The following is a 23,722-nucleotide window of genomic DNA, read 5'->3' as shown; positions in this document are numbered from 1 at the left end:
AAAATCTAAAAATAAATTCTTATAGGGGGGTCCCTAAGGACTTATGGGGGCCCCCAGACCCCCCTCATTTCGAACCCTGCCAGTGACTGTAACTAAAAGACTTTTCTCAGACCTAATGATTGCACTTGGACTCCTTTCTAAGCATTTTGAGTGTTATTTTTTTAATTATCTGCTCTAGCTTTTCCAACGTTTCAGACACATATGTGGTGATAATAATGCTACAAAATGATGTGAAAATGAGATGCACAACTACTACATAGAGGCGTAAAATGTATGGGGAAAAATTGCAAAACATAAAAAAAAATTTGGAGTAAGGGTGCCTAAAACCCCCTCTTTCTCAAAGCTAGGGAAAAACAGTGTAAAAGATTCAATCTGGTTGTATTCTCTACCCTCTCCTGTCTGCTCCTCAACACTTACAGTTCATTCAGTTCTATATTTACAGTGTCAAATCCTAAAGGAGTTATCTCAGGACACTCTACAGATAGAGTAGGTCTAGACCACATGCTATCATTTACAGAATGCCGACAATTCCACCAAAAAACTCCCCTTTAAACCGACCGAAACCTGGGACAGACCTGGACCGTTGGTCATCTGGTGCTCCTGGTCGGGACACAGAGACAGAAATATGACTCGAGTTACGCTAACAGGGCCGTACGTACGCAGCTTTTAGAAATACCCGGAGGCGTTTAAGCTTTTAGCACTCTACCAACAACAGGAGTGGAACGGTAGACATGTTCGGGTTAATGCCCGATGGACATCGGATGGCTGCCTTCGCCGGCGTCCATTCATTACCTGACAAAGACACCTCGTAGGACATTCACCGAGCTTACCCAGACTTTCAGGGACAGGCGATCCTCCACGTGTACGGTCAGACGGCCGATTATCGGCTTGGTGCGTCGGCGCCTTTAACTAGCTAACCATTCTGTTATTTTAATGCTTTCTGTAGCTGAAAGTATGCAGAAGTAGCAGGCGATCTATAAAGTACAGAAAGTGTCCGAACTCAACGTGACATCATGACTTCGCGTAAACATACACGCCACTTTCCTAAAGCCAAGTGGCGTGTTATGTGTACGCATTTTGAGCTATCCGCGTGTATGTCTACGCTGTACACGCCACTGTCAGTACCCGATCCGTTCCACCGGCACGAACCGTTGTGCGCATGTGCAAGATGATACGTATGCCATACCGTTTTACGACCTGCTCAATCTGTTCCACGCTAGCCTCCACCGGGATAGCTAACAGCTAATTCGGCTAACCGCTAGCCGACAGCCTTCAGTCTAAAATAACGCATGCGCAGAACGGATCGTGCAGGCAGAACGGACAGCTAGATTCAGTCTAAAATAATGTTAAGTCAAACATAATGGGAAAAGCAGGCTACAGCTAAATTAAGACTTTACAGTAATAACAATAAAGACAAGTATTAAGCGATTGTATTTTAAATGAGCACAAGTGGAACTGACGTAACAGCTGTTATAAATGTTAACGTTTATTTTCAAGTTTTATTTTGAGGGTCTTTTAAAGTTTACATGCTGTCTCAGCTAGCGGTTAGCCGAATTAGCTGTTAGCTAAACTAACGTTAGCTTAACTGTGGAGGCTAACGGCAGACCGCTACAATCAGCTAGCGGAAATCTTTTCAAGGCATCGCTGGATTTGCAGAAATCCTAATGCCTGAAAAATCTTGAAGCCGCAATTTAAGATCTGAAAGAACTAAAGTAACGTAGTTTGGTCACGCGTTTGGTCACAATTGGTAAGTTGGAATTGTTATTGTATTTTCCAGTTAAGAACGGTTTCATGTTTCCTTCAATCCAAGTCTTGAGCGCTGTAGGAGGAAGAAGTGGCGGTCATCATGCATCATGGGGGATACAGTATAAGACACTGGAAGACCGGAGGCGTCGGATCAGATATATGGCATAGTTTTACTTTCACATTTCTTCATTACAGAGTAAATCTTAATTCTAAACACAGGTATTGGACATGTTCTTAACACCGATACATGAGGCTGCATTAGCTAGTGGATACTGCACGCACGCACGCACGCACACACACACACACCCCACATACACAGAATGACTACATTTTCCACTACAAAGTTCAATGTCCTGTGATTGCCGTGCAGCCACAGACTATGATGTGACCATGTATTAGAAATGTCTTTAGGCTTCTTTTTTTTTTTCTTACCTGCTTACAGCCACATTCTCTCTCTCTCACACTCACCACTCACACACAAACAAACAGTCCCCTGTATTTTGTTATGGACATCTGGGTGTCTTACATCCTGTCCTCTCCCACGTCAGTGCTTGTGCGCGAGAGGAAGCCCAGGAAGAGTTTGGAAAGCTGGGGTCTAAAACAGTAGGAAGTTACTGAGAGAACGGTGTTCTCTAAAGACGGACTGTAGTGGTCGACTGATTGATCGGTTCAATGAACGCTTGGCTGGACGAGCAGGAATATGAATGTGTACATATGCATATCAGACGGCCGCCCGGGTCCAGCCTGGGGAAGGAACTGGCTCAGTGTATATAGGTTGGCTCTGGATCGGAGCATCACTGGCTAATAAAGTTGTTAAAATTGCTTTAGGTGATTATAGTGCCTCTATTTGTGTCCTACTCTTGATCATAGCCAAGGCTGTGCACGTCTTCAGAAAGAAAATCAACTGGACTCTATAATGGACAGTGATGGCGCAACCCAAACCATTAAAAAAAAAAAAAGGGCTCTCTGGAGCCATCGTGGCTCTCAGATATAGAGCGGGTCTGGGAGACTCACCCACAGGCCCAGCAGCTGTGCACTGTCCTCTTCATCGGAGGTTGGGAGACAGCGCATTTATTCATCCTCCTCACTGAAGTCTTCCCTCTTATAAAACTAAAGCATGCGGCTTGAAAATGCTTTAGTATAAATCGCACCTTTTGCGTGGCTTGTTGTAGAGAACAAGATACATTTGAAAAACATACTCGGGCGAGCCGCGTCCAAGGTCAGATATATACGTTTTATCGAGCGGCTGGAACCACCTCCCGGGCAAAGTGGACTGTTTCGACACGGCAAGTCTCATCCCTGGGCCCGTCATCTACGCGGCGTCCGCTCTGTTGCCATCCTTGAGCTTGAGTGGCTGGGTTAATTACGGGCGTTGTTGTAAACAAGCGTGACGGGAATGTCTCAGAAAGCGATAAAGTAACACACGGCACATATTTATATACACACCAAGAAACGCAAAACGAAGTGTACTATGTAGTTCTTTAAAATGAAAGGCTACTCATTACAGGGCTTCAGGAGAGGGAGCAGCTCTTTCGAGGGGGGGGGCTGGGTGGGGGGAGTAAGGTGGCTCATGCTGGAGGCTCTAAGAAGAGGATCCCAACGCACCAAGTGCATTTTCACGGGAATGCCTGACGGAAATGAGTGGGCAGAAGCGGCAGAGACCAGAAGTTCTGGGCCCCCCATCAGGTCTCACTTCTTTAGTGGATCCCACCAGAAATCATGGAGGCCTTCTGCTAATGTGCGTGCCTGTGCGTGTGTATGAGTTCATGTGTGCAATTGACAGCTCCACCCATTTGACTTCGAGGAATGCTCTGCCAATTCAAATGAAGTATCTCTCGCTCTCTCTCTCTCACACACACAGCATCAGTACAGTCAGGATGGAGCAGAATGGGACCCCAGCACAACCATCACACACACACACACACACACACACACACACACACACACACACACACACACACACACACACACACACACACACACACACACACACACACACACACACACACACACACACACACACACACACATATAGGTAAACACCAACAAAAACAAGAATGTAGCATCATGTTAATTAACAAGTAGAGGATGAACTGGAATCAGAATTTGGGACAACAATAATAACAATAGTATTACCGCTGCTGCTAGCAGTGGCTGCTTTTTCCCTTATGTAGGTTACACCTTGTTTTTTTTTTGTTTGTTTTTTTAACCAAAGACTCTTTGTTGGAGGGAGGAGGAGGCAGGAGGGCTGGAGGGAGAGGTCGCCGCTGGGGATGCTGGGAGTACTGGTCACGGTAGAGGTCTGGACTCTAGAACTGTTCGGCCAGCAGCTCGCAGAGACGCTTGGACACGGAGTCCTTGCTGCAGCGCAGAGTCAGACGGTACATCTGCACACACGCACACGCACACACGCACACGCACACACACACACACACACACACACACACACACACACACACACACACACACACACACACACACACACACACAGAGTTAAGGTTTTGTTTAAATGCACCAGAACTGGTCTACAAGTACAACTTGGTTTCAGAATTGGAGCATGTGATAAAATAGTAGTTTCTGTTCATATCCAACAAGCGAATTAGCGAAGCTATACAGCAGAATTATACATTTCGCCTTCTAATCTACATCCTGTACATGCTGAACAGTATAATTAGTTGGAAACTTTGCAAACCTGGCAAAGAAAAGCTACAGTATGTACGAGGCTTTGAAATGATTTATGCCCTCCAATATTTCCGGAGCATTGGGACAGGGATCTCTTCCAAACAGTGAGCGCGTGTGCGGTGTGCGTGTGTGTGTGTGTGTGTGTGTGTTACCTGTGCCTGGGCGTTGGGCTCCAGTCTCAGCAGACAGCCAACCTGCTGGCCCTTGGTCTGGATCACTCCAGCACACACGTAGTTCTCTGGGTTGGGATCCACGTCGTCCAGCAGGGCCGTCCCTAGTCCCAGTAGCTACACACCAACATATCAGACAGAATGAAGAGGACCATCATAGGATTGGAATAATCATAATCATAACATAGGACACTAGGGACAAAAATAGGAGTGTAACGAGAGACCAAAGTTGTTTGGACTCAAGGTTATAAGCACGGATTTTAATACACTTCCAAAAGCCAATTAAACTAAAATATTTACCACAACAAGAGAGCATCAACTCTTAATTAAAAGGAAGCATACTCCACATGGCTTATATCATTTATAGGTCTGTCAATGGATTTACATATTTCATTTTGATTATTGCAATCTGGCCGTCACCACGTTAATTATTAACCGTGGCTGCAAACAGCTTACAGGTTTATTGTTGATGTTCGTGTAACGTTACAGTTTTATTTAGTTAACGTACACTAGGTTTCAGTCTGGGGAGTGGCTTACAGCTGTCATTCCTAAGCTGCCTAAACCTAAGCCGTCATTCGTTGCAGATGCATTGCATGGTTGTACTCTGTAAATGAAAAATAGGTTATAGTAATTGCTAATAATTTTAGCAATATTTTCCCCGATACCTTGAGTAACCGTCTATAACCATTTTTCTGGTTCTTTTCTCAGAACCTTGTGGTTCTAGATGGACTTTGTTGCACATCAAATGGTTAGCTATATCATTCAGATCATCTTAAATATTTCATATAACCCTAACCATAGCTCAAAGACTTGAGACTTGACTTGGACCCTAGCTCAAAACACGAAAAAAAAAAAACTGACGAGAAGCTTTGGCTGGAGCCGAGGGGGGGGAGAGAGAGGACTGGGGGGGGGGGAGAGGGGGGAGAGAGGGGGGGGGGGGGCAAGGGGGGAGAAAAAAGATGGGGCCCACCAAAAAAAAGAGAGGGGGGGCCTAGGGGAGAGAAATTTATTTGGCCCCTAGCTCAAAGACTTGAGACTTGTATCATTCAGATCATCTTAAATATTTCATATAACCCTAACCATAGCTCAAAGACTTGCGATTTTACTTGGACCATAGCTCAAAGACTTGAGACTTGACTTGGACCCTAGCTCAGAGACTTGACTTGGACCCTAACTCATAGACTTGACTTGGACCCTAGCTCAGAGACTTGACTTGGACCCTAGCTCAGAGACTTGAGACTTGACTTGGACCCTAGCTCAGAGACTTGACTTGGACCATAGCTCAGAGACTTGAGACTTGACTTAGACCCTACCTCAAAGACTTAAGACTTGGACCCTAGCTCAGAAACTTGAGACTTGACTTTGACCCTAGCTTAGAGACTTGACTTAGACCCTAGCTCAGAGACTTGAGATTTGACTTGGACCATAGCTCAAAGACTTGAGACTTGACTTAGACCCTAGCTCAAAGACTTGACTTGGAACCTAGCTCAGAGACTTGAGACGTGACTTGGACCCTAGCTCAGAGATTTGAGACTCGACTGGGACCCTAGCTCAAAGACTTGAGACTTGACTTGGACCCTAGCTCAGAGACTTGAGACATGACTTGAGACTTGACTTGGAACATAGCTCAGAGACTTATGAGCATCTCTGCTGCACAGTCACAAGAACACAGCCAGTTCCCCAGAAAGTCTTTTTCATGGAGACAGATGTGGCTGATGGACAAGCACACAGAAGAATGAGCTGTTAAATGTGGACATACCTTAGCCTTTAGTACTTCAGTGTCCATGCTGTGGTTAGCCTTGAATATCTTTTGCGCTTCTTGTGCAGGCCTGAGGAGAGTTCACACAGGAGATTTCAGCTTTACCAGGGAACCTAAGATGCCCTGACCAAACACACAACACAACACACACACACACACACACACACTTACTGGCTTAGCTGTTTCCAGCGCTGGAAGAAATCATGCGATGCCATCTCAGTGGGCTGGAAGAACTTGTTGATGGTGACGGGCAGCTTGAGAGTCAGGTTCTGCAGCGCTCCACCGTATCTGAACACAACACAAACACACTGCAGGTCTACACATCCATCTAGGTTTCTGTCTGAAGCTCCATGTGGACAGGATTGACTCCAACCACAGTCCCAAATAAATAGTTTTTTTAGCGGACTAGTTGGTCTTAATCATGTTTCTGCTCGAGTTGTTTCTTGTTATTGAGTTTCATCACTTTAGAGCACTTGGTTTGTTAGTGACAATGGAAAACGTAGGAGAGGTTTATCCTTAAATATGCCAACCCAACACCAACAAAAAGGGCAAAAACGAGCAACCGTTACCTGACAACGTCCATTTTCCATATTCCTACCAGCCTGTATACCAGGTCATGTTGCTCACAGATGGATTCTGTTTTGGGGTTTTTGTTGCTAGTGAAGAGCAACTCTGGCTGCTGAGGTGAGATGAGCTGGCGTGAACATCACAACCTTTAATTGAACTGTCGCAAATTTGCATTGCTGCCGGTATAAATAGGTTCAATGTGAAATATGTGTGCGGTTTATTTGTCACGCCCCCGGTGTGTAACGGCCTTAAGGCATTGAAAAGTGTTGAAACTCAAGCACATCAAAAGAATTTCAGAGGATTTTAAAATCCATACAGTGAAGATTCATTGAAAAAAAAAAAAGAAGTCATTTTCATAGATTTTCAATCTGTAGTTATTTTGTTTTTTTTACTGCTCAACATTAGGACTGGTGGGGTTGGTTGTACGAGCTTACCTGAATTTGATGTTGAGCAGCGGGGCTTCAGAGAAGTCAGTCAGACACTCGATGTTGAGGACCTGCTGGATCTGGGCCCCCCCCTCCACCAGAGGCTCCACTGCTTTGGTCTGGACGTTGAGCTGTGGCTGCTTGTCAAGGACCATCAGGACATCACACTTGACTTACTGTACCAACACCCAAAACTGTCCTGGCACTCAGTGAAGCCCTAGTGTTTCTCAGTAAGGCAGTATTAGAAGGATTTAGAAAGTCTCCATTACTATATCATGATTTAACATACACAGTGACAACTACAAGACAGTTGATTACACATATTTACAATAAGTATTATAAGATACGCAGTGTGGTCTTCGTAGCGTTTTCTGTTGCTGACGATTTGAATTGTAGGGGGTGGTGCGTGACCACGGAAGGCTTGTACCATGTGCATGCGCAGACAGTTTTGCTGTCATTACTTAGAATTCCTCATTTCCTCATGGGGGAGACAGAAACTACGCACTATAGCTTATAAACATATACTGTGCACGTACTTGTTACTTCACCATGTTTGTGTGAAGAGAACAAGGTCCAGTTTCAATTGTTTCTCTATCAACAGATAAGTTGCTCGGGTTAAGCTTTTTTGCATTTTTTTCAGACGTACACATTGATGGTAGAGAGTCAGCCCGACTGATACAAGATTTTTAAAGGTGCCCTGCCAAACGTATTTCATTACTTTGTGGTAATGACTGAAGTTCTACCATGGACGCTGTAACATTTTTTGTGGAAAAAAATGCCTTGGTTACCTTGTTTCAAGCCAATCTAGCGTGGTATAGAAAGCCTGCAGGAAGACTCAGCGCGATTTGTGCCAGTTCTCATTAATATTCAACGAGCTAAGCTGCTTGACTCTGATTGGCTAACAGCTAGCCAATGAGAGCCTGGCTATCAGCATCCTTTACCCAGTGCAACTGGGCGAGCTCATGAATATTAATGAGCTCACGCAACACCACATTAGACTGACCAGCTTTTGTAATTAGCCTGATTTCTCTGTTTATTTCTTTTCAGTGGCTAGAGCTGACAGAGGAGGTAGCAGTTCATTTTCAAATTCACGACATAACACAAACGCATATGGACCTGACATATTTCAAAAAATGAGCGTTTTTGTGTGGCAGGGCACCTTTAAAGCCGACCGAATTTTGAGAGTTAAATACAGCTTTTGATGAGGTTCCTTTAAATGTATTTTTTTTTTTAACTATTGCTGGGCAGGACATTTTACAATTAAAAAAATAATCTTGACACACTACACTGGTAGAGAAACTTTAGCATGGTGACACGGTTTCAAAATATATCTTTGCTGCTTCTGTACTGTTGTGTAATGTCTTGTAATTTATCAGCTGATACATACGCAAGTACCGATATGTCTGCAATGAGCTAATAATATCGGCCGAGTGGGTTCCGGCTCTACTTTGAACCCAGCGATTGCTTTGAAATGGCTGAATACCACGCGGTGTCCCAGTGATCCCCATTTGAAGCTTTTATGATTAGCAAACATGGTGAAACATAAGTGCACAAAAAAGGATATGAGACTGCAGCTCCCCAGGACAGCTGACTGTGGTGGTGAAGCTGGCAAACTGCACCGACGTCTTGTTACCGTAGAATAGGTACATTCTCCCTGAGAGAGAGACACGGTCATTCTGGTTATTAACATGGCTTGCGCGTTATGGAGGGCTCAGAGTGAATAAGTATATAAATAACAGTCAAATACGGCAGGCACGGTCAACACTGGAGATGTCTCCATACCAACACCAGGGACATTTCACGATTTACAATTGCCATTTCGAAACCACAGTACAAAAAAAAGAAAAACTAAACAACAAATCCCACGTACATCAACATGCACTCCTTTAAAACGTGTATATCAGGAAAAGGATGACAAGGATCACACTTTGGACGGGTCCTTCCCACCGAATTAGAACGGCATCACCACACGGTTAGCTTACGATAATGTGAAGTCTGGTAACTTACTGCAAGTTACGTCTCTTTCTCTCTGCCGCTGTATTTTCACATAAAAACCAGGCCGGTTAAAGTCAACTTAACTATAATATATATAATATAATACTGCGGAGTAGCAGTTCAAATTTATTGATGTATTTTGTGTTGATGTCTTAGAAAACGAGACGGCTGTATGAGACAGCTCAAATGACCTGGAACTGTAAATGATTTTGTGTTGATAAGGGGCAGACATTATAAGTTTGACTTCTTTCTGCTCCTTTTCATTCATGTTAAATGCTGTTGTTGCATGTGTTTTTAAATGAATGAAATAAATGATTAAATAAAAAAAAAAAAATAAAAAAATAAAAACTGACGTTATGCTGTTCTGTCAGAGGTCCGCTGGAACAAGCGCTAATGTCATACCCACGGCATCCTCGGTACCCGCGCTACTCTAGAAAAAAAACATGTACTGTCCTGTTTTCAGAACTCTGGCATCAACTTGATTACCTAAGTATCTGTTCTCGTGACATCCCTAATCAACACACCAGGTCACACCCACTGAAAATAACCAGGCCCACTTTGCAATGGTTGTGCTCCATTTGGTGTTTGCCAGGATGCTGCTTGTTACATAGGAGGTGAGGGCGGGGTAAATCCAGTTAAATGGTGCACAGAAGACATTTGAGGCGGAGTCTTGATGTTTAATCTCTCTAAATCTTCCCCCAACACAGCCATTTGTCCATTTAATCTGAGGAAATGGCCACTTGGCAATATGGCCTATCTAATACAGACGCAGCTTTATATATATATATATATATATATATATATATAAATAAAGAAAAGAAAAGAATAAGAAAAGAAACGTCTAACCAAGCCCACGTGGCGGCAAATCACAACAATCCACGCCTAAATGTCAATGAAACACACCAAAGTATGCCCATTGGTGATAAAACGCGCCAGGCCGCACCACGCCGGGTTGCACCGCGCTACTTTTCTGTGAAGACAACTCACCCAGATTCTGACGATACTCTGACTTGATGCCAATCTGTAGCAGCTGATTCTCAAACAGAACGCCGTTGTTCTTGCACACAAACCTGTAGGATGAATGCATTTAAAAAAGGGTTAGTTAACACTGAAATGCTGCATTCACAATCGCTGTTCTGTCATATCCAGAAAAAGAACAAAACAATAAAATAACATTTGATATCAACAATTTAAGGGTACAAGCTAAATAGTGTTTGTTCTTGTCTAAACAGGTCTGTGTTGCTCATGGTGCGAGTGGTATAAATGGTGTCAGATTTGTTTTTCAGAGCATTATCAAATAGTTATTCACGAATCGATAAGTAGCCCCAGCCCAACAGCACAAACTAAATATTTTGATAAAAAACATTTTGGGGTCAACACAGACATTTTGTATATTGTCCTAAAAAGCTAGCCAAACTGTCACCAGGTACCGCTGAAACTTAAACCTGTGCTTAAAGAAGGAGCCGAGTCTAGCAAAAAGTTGGTAGCAGGCACGAGCCAATCAACACAGTGGGACGCGCCAGTTAAACCACCAACATGCTGCTGTCTGCAGTAGTTATGCTGTTACTATGGACGCTCTGATAGACCTATTTCATTATCTTGGAGTACAGTCCAACTTTGGCTAACAGATTAAGCAAAGAAGTGGATTTTTGTAGTCTCTAACGCGAGAGCTTTCTTTAAAACAGGAACCCATCGGCAATCCGTATAAGGTCATCGGCCGACTTACTACAGCCCTATGTTTGTCAGATGGCTGCACTCCACCAAACCTCAAACTAGTGGATGTAACATCTCGGTTACTTCTGACAAGTCAAAGCCTTCCTATAGAAACCAGGCAGAGCTGCAGCTAGGCAAATGCATGACAAAGCTTACACAGAGAAAGAGCTTACTTGTTAAGAAGTTCGTCTGCCTCAGACAGAGGAGGAGCAGGATCCTCAGAGGGAGGAGCAGAGCTGAGAGACCACAGGACAGCCCACAGGACAGAGGAAGGAGGGAGGGAGGGAGGGAGGGAGGCAACAGGACGAATGGGGAACAAGTGGATAGGGCAGAAATGAGAGGTGAAACAGCCATCCATTCAACACAGAGTCCAGCGACCGAGTGTGAGAAAGATTGGGTAAGAGAAACATGAGAGAAGAAGAAAGAAGGAGAAAAGGATAAAAATGCAGTGGGTTGGTTAGTAAAAGCAGTTTGCACAACAAGGATATCATTACACAATGAAAGCTATATGCTAGTTAGTTACTGTACACTGTAACAAATACTCATCCAGTACAGTCAGTATGTGTTTGGACAATGTCGGTTGTTTTGGTGCTATACTTAAGCACATAGAATAAGAAATTAAACAATAGCTATTGAGGGTAAAGTGCAGACTTTCAGCTTAGATTTGACCGTGTTTATACCCAGACAGAGTGAACACATCATTGTCCAACTGCACTGTTCAAATATTGAGGCAACGCCATTCAAAATGGGCCACAATTCATACACTTTACATGCAGCTAGGATATTTAACAATCCAAAGGGACACTGTAGGCTGAAAGTCAAAACGTTCACCCCAGTAACCGCTTCATTTGAAAATGATATGTGCTTTAGCACAGTGCCCAATTATTTACTGTCCAAATGTGTACAGACTGTACTCTATTTCAGACACTGTTCACGTGTTTAAAAGCACATATACGTCGTCTACACATGAAGCTTGATGCCATGAACACGGTGCGTACAGCATTTGCCTCTCTCTACAACAGCTGCAGCGCAGCACTGCGCTTTTGTTTTTGGGGTTTTAAGTTTGATATTACATTTGTTGAGCGGTCACAACGTACTTGCGGGGATGCCCAATTACAGCATGTGTAATGTCCTATCATAAGTATAGTTACTAGTAAGACCCATTTTAATGTGCATTTTCCAATTCGTGTATAAATAAATGGTAAAAAAAAAATGAATAAAAGAAGAAAAACAAACTATGTAAAAAAAAGTTTTTTACACTGTTGGCGGAGATGGAAAAGTTAGTGTATCGATAAAAGCAATGAAAACAGACTTAGCAGATAAACTTCGATTTGTCTTGCTGCTGTGGCTTTGCTTGCCCATGGGGGAGTGTTGGGTCTCTGTAAATTACAGTTTGGTCTAGACCAGCTCTTTATTGAAAGGGTTTGGAATGAGTGTTATGAATAAAAGTGACTCGACTAAAATTTTCCATCTTGTTTTCTACATTGTTCTTCACCGTTTAAGGCTGGACTGGCACACTTCTCCTGCAATGGGTAAATGGCATCGACTGGAAAATTAGCACTACCAGCTGTTTATGTTTTAACACTTAAAGGTCCTATGACAAGCCGCTTTTTAGATGCTTTTATATAGGCCTTAGTGGTCCCCTAATACTGTATCTGAAGTCTCTTTTATATAGACCTTAGTGGTCCCCTAATACTGTATCTGAAGTCTCTTTTATATAGGCCTTAGTGGTCCCCTAATACTGTATCTGAAGTCTCTTTTATATAGACCTTAGTGGTCCCCTAATACTGTATCTGAAGTCTCTTTTATATAGACCTTAGTGGTCCCCTAATACTGTATCTGAAGTCTCTTTTATATAGACCTTAGTGGTCCCCTAATACTGTATCTGAAGTCTCTTTTATATAGACCTTAGTGGTCCCCTAATACTGTATCTGAAGTCTCTTTTATATAGGCCTTAGTGGTCCCCTAATACTGTATCTGAAGTCTCTTTTATATAGGCCTTAGTGGTCCCCTAATACTGTATCTAAAGTCTCTTTCCCGAAATTCTGCCTTGGTGCAGAATTACAGCCACTAGAGCCAGTCCCACAATGAGCTTTCCTTAGGATGTACCATTTCTGTGTCTGTAGCTATTGAGGAGGAGAGAGGGGGGGGGGGCAAGGTGGAGGGTGGGGGTGTGGCCTTGACCAACTGTCACTTTGCTCGTTTGAAAGCCATGATTTCTCTCTCTCTCTCATGGGCGGGCCACATTTTCTGGGCGGGCAAAGCAGAGAAAGGGGAGGTAACCTTTCCCCTTATGACATCATAAAGGGAAGATTCCAGATCGGCCCATCTGAGCTTTCATTTTCTCGAAGGCAGAGCAGGATACCCAGGGCTCGGTTTACACCTATCACCATTTCTAGCCACTGGGGGACCATAGGCAGGCTGGGGGAACTCATATTAATGGTAAAAAACCTCATGAAGTGAAATTTTCATGCTATGGGACCTTTAACTCCTAATATTTGCATAACCGTAGTGGATAGAAACATTCATTTGCATCTTCTTTTGCCGATTTTAGGAAAATTCTGTTAAAATCTGCAATACCCCTTCTTGTCTTCCTGTACTATTTAATCTTCCTGTACTACGCATAAAAAAAGCTAGTGACTCAGGAAATTATGTTTGCATGGTAATATGTCTTTAAATATATATATATATATATATAAGCCCTCTTGTTGCACCAATACTTGCAGTGCCTTTTATGTGATATGACAGTTATTCCTAGGAAACTAACCTTTAGCTAAATCCATACTGTGGTCCAGTTTTGCTCATAATAAAATAACGTGCCATTATTAGTGACTTTCAGCTGCTCAAAACATGCAGCACAAAAAGTCTTCTCTCCAGACGGTGGGACTGATGAACTGGTAAACTGTAGTAGGAGCTACTTTACAACATTAGTTTGACGGAAAGCCACTCACAGTCAACTACTTTGGATACGTTGGAGATGGTAGGGGCCTACATTAGGAAAATGTTTTCCTACTCCCGAGTGGTATAAAGTTGAGCCTTTCTTCTCACCATACATCGGTCTCTTCTGTTTTCTGTGTTTCCCATGGCTAACTATGCACTGATCATGCTGTCAGGACAGATTGCGTAGAAACTACACACAAATCATACCACAATACAATAGTACTCAATTCATCTGATGACACGGTTTGTGTTCTAAAAATGGGGAAAGGCATCAACGTATGTGTAGAGCAAGTCAGGTGCTTTTATGTAAACCTAAATGGCTCATGTGCATCAAGCTACCAATTCAGTGTAGTGTATATTACCAATAACATGTCCATTTAAAGATAGAAAGCCTTTTCTAGAAAGAAAAACATGTGCCATATTTGTATTGGTTTAGCTAATTCTGTAGTTTACTACTGGGCCCTTACTCCGAGTCACCAGAACCCTCCACCAATAGGGAATCAGAGGTCTCGGTGGGCTGTTCCAGATCTCTGTCCAATCAAGGTAGAGGACAGGAGACAGACACACACAGACACACAGACACACAGACACACAGACACACACACACAGGGAAATGGAGAGAAGGGAAGGAGAGAAAAGACGAAAGACAGTCACATACACAGCAAGATAAAAAAGAACAGACAAGTGTAGCAGACCTGCCAACCATGAAGAAAAGTCTACAGCATTTCCTGCTTTCAGACTGCTGTGAGAGACTGAGCAGCCTGGGCCCGGCCAACACACACATGTTATCTCCTAACTCGCCTAACAAGACACTTCTTGTTTAACACACTAAAATTGTCAACTTAAAATCCTGAATCACTTCACATCGCGAGCTGAGTGTATCGTTACATCCCTATCTTATTGACGGCGCTTTCATGTGCAGCACTGTTGATCTAATAAGCTGTCTGGATGTTACCTTAAACACATGATGGAAACTACTAGAACATACCTCGGATTATCAACCCGAACTGTCAAACACTAAGTACTGACCTAAACAATGAGTTGAAAACTAGTTTGCTTCTGACCAGTCAGCTGACAGCAAAAAGGGGAAGGGGGGGGGGGCGAGGGACAGATTCCCTGAGGAGCCTACTTAGCATAGTTTTTAAAAGTATCATCAGCATACAGGATGTGCCTACCAATGTCTTCAGGTTGACAGGTATATATTAGACACAGATAGAGCAAAGAAAGATAAAGCCAACAGAGCAACAACCAGCACGCACACACACACACACACACACACACACACACACACACACACACACACACACACACACACATTACACCTAGCTGCATAGTAGTCCAGCAGCACAAACGCACCACAAACATCACAACTATTCACAGGAAACAACACATTATAACAAATCAATCCATTCATTCCCATTAGGGTCAAGACCAGTACACCCCAGTCCAGTGTGAGAGACACTTTTTAAACAGTCCGTGTGTTAACATGCACTTTAGTAACCGGGTTACAGTCGGTTTTCTCCAGTAAGCGGTTTCTCAAACGTCACGTAAACGAGAAACTGCTCACTGTAATCAGTGTAGGGGATTAGAGAAACCTGATTTCTCAGCTAGATTTCTCCGCCATGTATATTGCTAGCTGGGCTCCAAATCCGCTTTCCAGGAGTACGCATGTGCATGACAAAAGACTGCAGACAGAGAGAGTAACAGTGGATGAAAGCAGAGGGGGGGGGGGGTATTTATGTAGATAGAGAAAAGTGTGGGATGGGGATCATTTCTACGATAGTACAGTACGGTCTCTTTCCTTTCGAAAGCGAGACGACATTATCAAGCAGATTGGGTGTAGCCAGTCACACTGGACTTCGGCTTGCGGCCGATTCTACATCTGCACAATCAAGAAGACGACCCTTCACCTTAGGAAGCCGTCGTCGTTCACAGCAGCAGAAGGAGCGGCAGGTCCCGCCTCAGAGAACACATCCACCAATAGGCTGCCAGCGCTGGTTGGGGCGGCGCCAACCGGAGCGGCGGAACGAATCCCGAGGAGGTCTGCTGACGGCGACGGGGTGGACTGGAAAACAAAAAGGGCAACTTGTGAAATGTAGTGTTCTTGTTACAGCTGCTGGTATACATAAAAGGCAAGCTGAAAGCCACTGTGTTTCTCTGGGAATGAGCCCTTCATGGAGTCTGCTTACAGCGTTGGACGCAGCCATGGCTGCTGTGTCTGGCCCCCGGTCACTCCCTCCATTCAACTCCCCACCCTCCCTTTTGCTGTCTTCCAGCTCTGTCACGGACACAGCACCGGGCCCCTTTTTCTTCTTCAGCTTAGCCAGGATGGACGACTCCCTCTCTGGGAAGGGAGGCATCTCTTCCAGGACAGTGGCCTGTGTGTGGGGAACACAGACGACAACTTGACTGCAAAGCTCCAGATTGGGACTGTTTTTTGGAGACATCGCTAACAAAACATTATTAACAATGTCCACCAGGGCTCCTGGCAAATGTTATTTAATCATTCATTCATTCATTACTAGACGGGAGCTGAGTTTTGAGTGGTCGGAACTAACCAGGACATCGGTGCTAGCGATGGAGGAAAGCTTCAGATACTCGACAGCGCGCTGCTGCAGCTCCACGTCCGAATTGCGGATCTGGCTGTCGCAGCGCAGCACCTCCTGGATGGTGGCCTTGGTCTCCGGGAACAGGTTGATGAACTTGATGTACGCGGACAGCAGCAGGGCGCGAGTCGGCACCGAGCACAGGTGGAACTTGGAGTGGAGAAGGTTGAACTGGACCAGGGGGCTGCGTGACAGACAGACAGACAGACAAAGTTACTATTGGTCATTTCAACCGTGGACGTAGAGCCTCGGCAGCCAAAATCTTTAACATACCTGGAGCGCGGGTCGCCAGCAATGAGGTTACCAAACTCTCCCAGGATGTAGCCTCCAACCTTCACCATGTTCTCGTGGCAAGCAGGTGCCTGCAACGCCTGGAAGAGAGAAATTACTTCAACTTATTCAACTTCTAATTACAACACGACATTTTATCTCCCCTTCTCTCTTACATACATGCGATGATGAGCGGCAAGTCTTCAACCAAGAGACGCTGAAACATTCTCAAGCATAACAGTAACATAACTGTAACATAACTAACATAACTGTAACATAACCATAACATAACTGTAACTTAACTAACATAACTGTAACATAACCGTAACATAACTGTAGGGGCTGGGTATCATTAAAAAATATCCGATACTGTGACTTTGATACCGGTTCCTGAACGATACTTTTTTCTGATACCAAATTTAGAAAACTAAATTAAATTACAACATTACGGCACAAAGCTTTCTTCTTATTTTTTTCCGGCTCCTACTACGTGAGCCTCGTCTCTCTGTGCAACGTCGTTTTTTTTTTTTTTTTCTTCTACGACGTGTAGCGTTAGACAGCCGATCACAGGCATTAGATCTTGGTAGAAGCAGGCTGCGTGCTGATTGGCTCACTGACGCCTGATGAGCTTTACGCCTTAGGTTCAAGGTTAAAACCAGGGAGAGGCTCTGGAAGACCCATTGAACATTCACAGTGAACTGTTTGTGTAGAAACATTTCCTTTAAAAAAAATAAAATAAAAAAATGTTTACATAATATGGTCATCCCTCAGATATGAAATTAGACGTGACCCTAAACAATAAGAACGATATATATATGAATAAAAATAGGACTCATGGTGTATAAAAACAATAAAGCAGAAAATTTTCCTTTAAAATAGTTTGAAAATCTGCCAAGAGACACCCAGTGAGTAGTGCTGCAAATTATTTGAAAGTTTTTGATATTATGCTTATAAAATACTCAATGCCAAAACAATACTTGTTTTCTAGAACTTGCTGTGGGAAATATAAAGATGTTCTTTACTTGAAGGTATCTACATAAGAGTGACATGACACGGTCATGAACGTGCCATAAACATTATAAACAAGTCATAAATGTTTATGGGATACCGCTACTTTCAGTAAAAGTGTCATTCAGTTTTTTGTCATGACAAGTTATGGTTATGGTTATGGTTAGGGTGACTGTGTCATGTGTTCATGACAGTGTCATGTCACTCTTAAGGCTTTGACACACTAACCCGACGGCTGAGCCCAGTCGGACTGATCAGTCAGGCTCCCCGAGGTCAAAAAAGTGCCTCACAAACACACCGAAGCAACGCCGACTCGAGCGTACGTTCTGCGCGTGCGCGAGACGTAATACGTCTCCATAACAGCAGGCGGCGCTAATCTGTAGAGCACGCTGTCGTCAGTCATAATAAGAAGATACTGGCGTTGTCAGTTCCGGTTTTCTCGTGCACTGATTCGCTAGTCAAGGGCTAGCACTCCACCAATCAGATTGGTCATCGAGTCCAACTGCCCACTGTCCCGATTCAACAAGTCCAATCGGCCAAAATGAACGCCGACGGCTCCTCCGGCTGACGGCGGCACGGAACACACCGAACAGACTGGAGTCACCGACCTCGCCAGACTGTCCGACGGCCGCTTAATCGGGTTGGTGTGTCGGCGCCTTTATGTAGATACCTTCAAGTAAAGGGTTACCGTGTTTTTCTGCAAACCCCTTTTTTATTTAACAAGACATTTTAACTTTCATGACTCCACCATTGCTGATATTCTACAGGTATATGTCGGGGCTCCGCCAGTGGCGTTCTACCAGCCGACCGTTTTGGTGTGATGAACGGCCCCATTCTGTTGACGGGGCTGATGGGATTATATTTCACTGGAATTGTATCTCGTAGGATTTCATGTGACAAATAAAATGATTGATTGTAACAATTTGGCCACAATTTAGCATATTTACCATACACGGTCAAGCCATAAACTAGGTTTCAATTCCAATGAAGTTGGGACGTTGGGTAAATTGTAAATAAAAAAAATAAAGATTTGCAAATCCTTTTCAATCTGTATTCAATTGAAAACACTACAAAGACTAAATATTTAAGGTTCAAACTGATCAACTTTGTTGTTTTTTATTGCAAATATTCACTCATTTTGAATTTGATGCCTGCAACGCGTTCCAAAAAAAGCTGGGACAGTGGCATGTTAACCACTGTGTTACAGCACCTTTCCTTTTAACACTCAATAAGCATTTGGGAACCGAGGACACTAATTGTTGAAGCTTTGTAGGTGGAATTCATTCCCATTCTTGCTTGATGTACGACTTCAGTTGCTCAACAGTCCAGGGTCTCCGTTGTCGTATTTTGCGCTTCATAATGCGCCCCACAGGCAGGCCAGTCTAGTACCCGCACTCTTTCACTATGAAGCCACGCTGTTGTAACTCTGCAGAATGTGGCCTGGCATTGGCTTGCTGAAACAAGCGGGGACGTCCCTGAAAAAGACGTTGCTTGGATGGCAGCATGTGTTGCTCCGAAACCTGTATGTACCTTTCAGCATTAATGGGGCCTTCACAGATGTGCAAGTTACTGCATGCCATGGGCACTAACACACCCCCGTACCATCACAGATGCTGGCTTTTGAACTTGGCGCTGATAACAATCTGGACGGTCCTTTTCTTCTTTGGCCCGGAGGAAATGACGTCCGTGATTTCCAAAACCAATTTGAAATGTGGACTCGTCCGACCACAGCACACTTCTCCACTTTGCGTCAGTCCGTCTCAGATGAGCTCGGGCCTAGAGAAGCCGGCGGCGTTTCTGGGTGTTGTCGACATATGGCTTTGGCTTTGCACGGTCGAGTTTTCACTTGCACTTGTAGACGTAGCGACGAACTGTGTTAACTGACAATGGTTATCTGACGTATTCCTGAGCCCACGTGGTGATATCCTTTACACAATGTGGTTTTTTTAAATACGGTGCCGCCTGAGGGATCGAAGGTCACGGGCATTCAATGTTGGTTTTCGGCCTTGCCGCTTACGTGCAGAGATTTCTCCAGATTCTCTGGATCTTGTGATGATATTCTGGACTGTAGATGATGAAGTCCCTAAATTCCTCGCACTTGTACGGTTGTCCCAGCTTTTCTGGAACGTGGGGCAGGCATTAAATTCAAAATGAGTGAAAAGTTGCAAAAACAAACAAACAACAAAGTTTATCAGTTTGAACATTAAATATCTTGTCTTTGTAGTGTATTCAACTGAATGTAGGTTGGAAAAGATTTTCAAATCATTGTATTCTGCTGTTACTTACGTTTTACATAACGTCCCAACTTCATTGGAATTGGGGTTTGTAATTTAATATAGGCGATTTATCATTTTACATTTAGACAAACCCTGTCTTTGAATTGTATTTTGTTATTTATATTTTGATCACAGCCTGTTTTAATAAAAGTGCTTGTGACATCTCGCACGTTGCTTTGACGTACAGCTGAACATTTAGCCCACTTGGTAGGAAATACCCAGATATACATTGTGTATCTGGGTACGCTATAGACATTTTAGTCTGTGCTAAAAAAACAATTGTCTTTTGATATTTTGATGTTTGTCCCCTCTCAGCTAAAGAACAGCATCTTTATCTAGTCGTCCAAAGCTACGTTTATGATTTGATGTTGTAGTGGTACCTCAAAGACCGTCTTGGCGGCGTAGCCCTGCACATCGTCTCTGTTGATGACGATCTGAATGACGCGATACCACACCTCTTCGCTGACGTAGTCGCCAGCGATGCGGATGAGGTTGAGAATGGTGTCCACGTACCAGGAGTAATCCACGGCGTACTTCTCTGCCAGTATGGCCACTTTCAGCACCTGAATGAGGAAGGCCCAACAGATCACAGCTAAATCAGTGGGGACTGCATTTTGTGCTTAATAATTACACAGAAATATTATTTGGGACACTGTAGGCGGCTACAGCTGTGGGCTGAGGGCAAAGCAGAGAAAGGGGAGGTACGCTTTCCCCTTATGACATCATAAAGGGAAGATTCCAGATAGGCCCATCTGAGCTTTCATTTTCTCAAAGACAGAGCAGGATACCCAGGGCTCGGTTTACACCTATCGCCATTTCTAGCCACTGGGGGACCATAGACAGGCTGGGGGAGCTCATATTAATGTTAAAAAACCTCATAAAGTGACATTTTCATGCCATGGGACCTCTGGTGCAGACCAAACCAACGAACTCTGGTCCGCTTGAAAACAGGGGTCTCTGTGTACTTTCAAATCCATAGCTTATTATGACCATACATATCGCTGGTGGTCTGTGTGACATCATCATCTCCCTCTCCCTCTCCTTCACTCGCTGTCTGTTAGCTGCTCACATTGTTCAACTTCTTCTATAATATCAGAAACACTGAAGCAATACCAAAAAACCCAAGACCACATACATTTGGTGTTGCTCCATCATTTCTGAGACCAGGGAGTGTTGGACAGTTTTACTCGCTTTTACAAGGTTTGGTGCATTTGACAAAGTGCAGTGGAGCGCTAACTGAACCAAATGAAAAATGCAACAATACTGCAACTTCACGCCCGAATCGCACCGAGTCTACAGAACTAAAAGGGGGGGAAGCTCCCTTAGACTTCAGTTAGGTAAATTGTTTGGTTTGTTAATGAATGCAATATGTAGCTGGTGGAAACTAACCACCTTCACCGATTCCCAATTGGCATTTACAGAGGACTGTAGCCAGTTACGTGGCGTGAGGGAAAAAAAAAAAAAATAATAAAAGAATATAGCATGGCACAAAATCTTTCTTGGCACACTCTCACACCCACCATCTCTTCTCTGATGGAGTAGTCTGCCGTCTCCAGGTAGCTGAGCATCTCGGCGACGATCTGCTTGGCGTTGCTGCGATCACACATGGCATAGAGCAGGTCAGCCGCCCTCTGTCGAACACTCACATCCCTCTCGGTCTGTAGAGACACACACACACACAGAAGGAGGATCTAAGTGACTTTGAAAATGGTCCGACGTGGTTGCTGGTGCCCGATGGGCTGGTTTGACTGGTTCAGAAACGGCTGATGTGCAAATCTGCAGCAACTGTGCCATGCTATCGTGTCAACACGGCCCAAAAGTTTTGAGGAATGTTCCAGCGCCTTGTTAACGCAGAATTAAGGCAGTTCTGAAGGAAAAATGGGGTCCAACCCGCTACTAGCAAAGGCGTACCTAATAAAGTGGCCGATGAGTGTGTATGTGCATTGTCCTGTGCTATTGACCAGTATACCACTATATACAGAGCATACATAAACGTATATATCTGCAGTGTATATGGTGTAGTAGTGTCGTGCAGTGGAAATGTAGCTGCAGCTGATTGCTGCGTGTAGTTGGGAGGGGAGACAGCACCTTGAGGGCGTTGATGACCGTCTCGATGTGCGTCTTGACGGCTTCATGGGAAAACTCCGAGCTGGCCAGAGTGCACATGCTCTCCAGAGCCAGGTAGCGCAGGTTGGTCTCTCGGTGCTGCAGGAACTGGCCCAGCTGGTTACAGGCTCGCACCAGCAGGTTGGGCTCGCTGCCCAACACAAAGCAAAAAAAATAAAAAATAAAATAAAAACTTACCGCACTGGGGTCATTAGATCATGAAAGAGCATATCAGTAGGCCATGGTTAAGACTAGCTGAAATTTGATTTCAAACTATATAACATTAACCGCGATAACAAAAAACTATTCTCAAAAACAGTAAAGGAAAGACCTAGAAAAAAATATTTACCGGGTTCAGACAGACATCACAAAATGAAATTCAAGAAGCACCATTTTCTTTTTCAATGACTTCCTTGAGCATACAGTCATAAATGATGGCGTTAGGTTTGTGTCGCATCTAAGCAAGCAATGGGAGATTTGAAGCACCGTGAACATAATTTGCAAGCACATAATTTATATTTTGAAGAGAAATGATATGCAAGCAAATATTATTGTGCTCAATAATAAATTCATTAGTGTTTTTGCCGCTATTATCCATATTAACATGCAATAATAACCCCTTTCACTCAGTTGACCTCTAATGCCCTCTCACAAACTCTTGTTTGGTGTGCTGGCAGACCGCTGCACACTAGCTCATTGGACTCACCACGGGGCTTCTCAGGTGCTGCAAGCAAATCACTCCGCCCAAGTAGCAGCAGAAGCAGTGCTTCGCCTTTCTGAGAATATAGTTCCCAGTATGTATATGGGTAGAATATGGCTGTGTCTCATGTGACCTTGTTATGTGTACACGCTGTGACTATACAAATCACAACATGTAAATAGGAAAATGTTGGCGTTATTTTGTCACTTATTGGGAGCAGTAGGCTAGATGGAGCCGGTTACCTCCAGGATCTTTGCTAAGCTAGGCTAGCAGTGGGGGCGTCAGACAGAGTTACAACATACACTGAGATGAGAAGGGTATGTATGTATTCCTTTAACGCCAACCATCAGGCTCTTTAGGGTTACTATTCCCACCAGACCCGATGCCCAAGAGTCTCTGTATCCGTTGGCACCGATGGGCCTTTAATGCACCATCACTTTAGACATATATTAAGGGTGTGACGAGATCTCGTTTTACGAGATCTCGCGTGACGAGATTTCTCGTCGAGGTGAAAAGAGTGACAGACAAGACGAACACAATATGTAAACATTGTAAGAAAGAAATGCCGTACTACTAACTACTGCACCCGCGACTCGCGGGTGCAGTAGTTAGTAGAGAGCTGTGGTGGTGCTGTAAGTGTTTTTGCATAGTGCTCGTGTTAGCCGCGGTATACGGCATTTTTTTCTAACAATGTTTACATATTGTGTTCGTCTTGTCTGTCACTCTTTCGCTGTTTATTATTTCCGCAGGAAAACCAAA

The 23,722-nt window shown here is 43.9% G+C and overlaps 1 protein-coding gene across 3 annotated transcripts in view; it reads right to left on the bottom strand.

Moving 5' to 3' along the window:
* Positions 1-1,897: 1,897 nt before the first annotated feature.
* The window catches only part of ap2a1 (adaptor related protein complex 2 subunit alpha 1), a 41,553-nt gene continuing 19,728 nt past the window's right edge, over positions 1,898-23,722 (bottom strand). The window contains exons 7-22 of one of the 3 annotated variants that reach the window (XM_039825892.1): positions 22,246-22,414; positions 21,678-21,815; positions 20,538-20,720; positions 16,877-16,974; positions 16,556-16,787; positions 16,187-16,375; positions 15,908-16,062; positions 14,465-14,527; positions 11,231-11,293; positions 10,332-10,414; positions 8,914-9,003; positions 7,359-7,482; positions 6,529-6,645; positions 6,358-6,427; positions 4,581-4,715; positions 1,898-4,133 (exon numbers count right to left, since the gene is read on the bottom strand). In XM_039825892.1, coding sequence (XP_039681826.1) covers positions 4,056-4,133; positions 4,581-4,715; positions 6,358-6,427; positions 6,529-6,645; positions 7,359-7,482; positions 8,914-9,003; positions 10,332-10,414; positions 11,231-11,293; positions 14,465-14,527; positions 15,908-16,062; positions 16,187-16,375; positions 16,556-16,787; positions 16,877-16,974; positions 20,538-20,720; positions 21,678-21,815; positions 22,246-22,414 — 1,987 coding nt within the window. In that variant the 3' untranslated portion in view covers positions 1,898-4,055. The remainder of the gene's footprint in view (positions 4,134-4,580; positions 4,716-6,357; positions 6,428-6,528; positions 6,646-7,358; positions 7,483-8,913; positions 9,004-10,331; positions 10,415-11,230; positions 11,294-14,464; positions 14,528-15,907; positions 16,063-16,186; positions 16,376-16,555; positions 16,788-16,876; positions 16,975-20,537; positions 20,721-21,677; positions 21,816-22,245; positions 22,415-23,722) is intronic. The other 2 variants (XM_039825893.1, XM_039825894.1) reach the window with 2 other exon arrangements.

Source organism: Perca fluviatilis, chromosome 15, assembly GCF_010015445.1.
Source record: "Perca fluviatilis chromosome 15, GENO_Pfluv_1.0, whole genome shotgun sequence".
Taxonomy (NCBI): Eukaryota; Metazoa; Chordata; class Actinopteri; order Perciformes; family Percidae; genus Perca; species Perca fluviatilis.
This window is presented reverse-complemented; position numbering and strand designations above follow the sequence as displayed.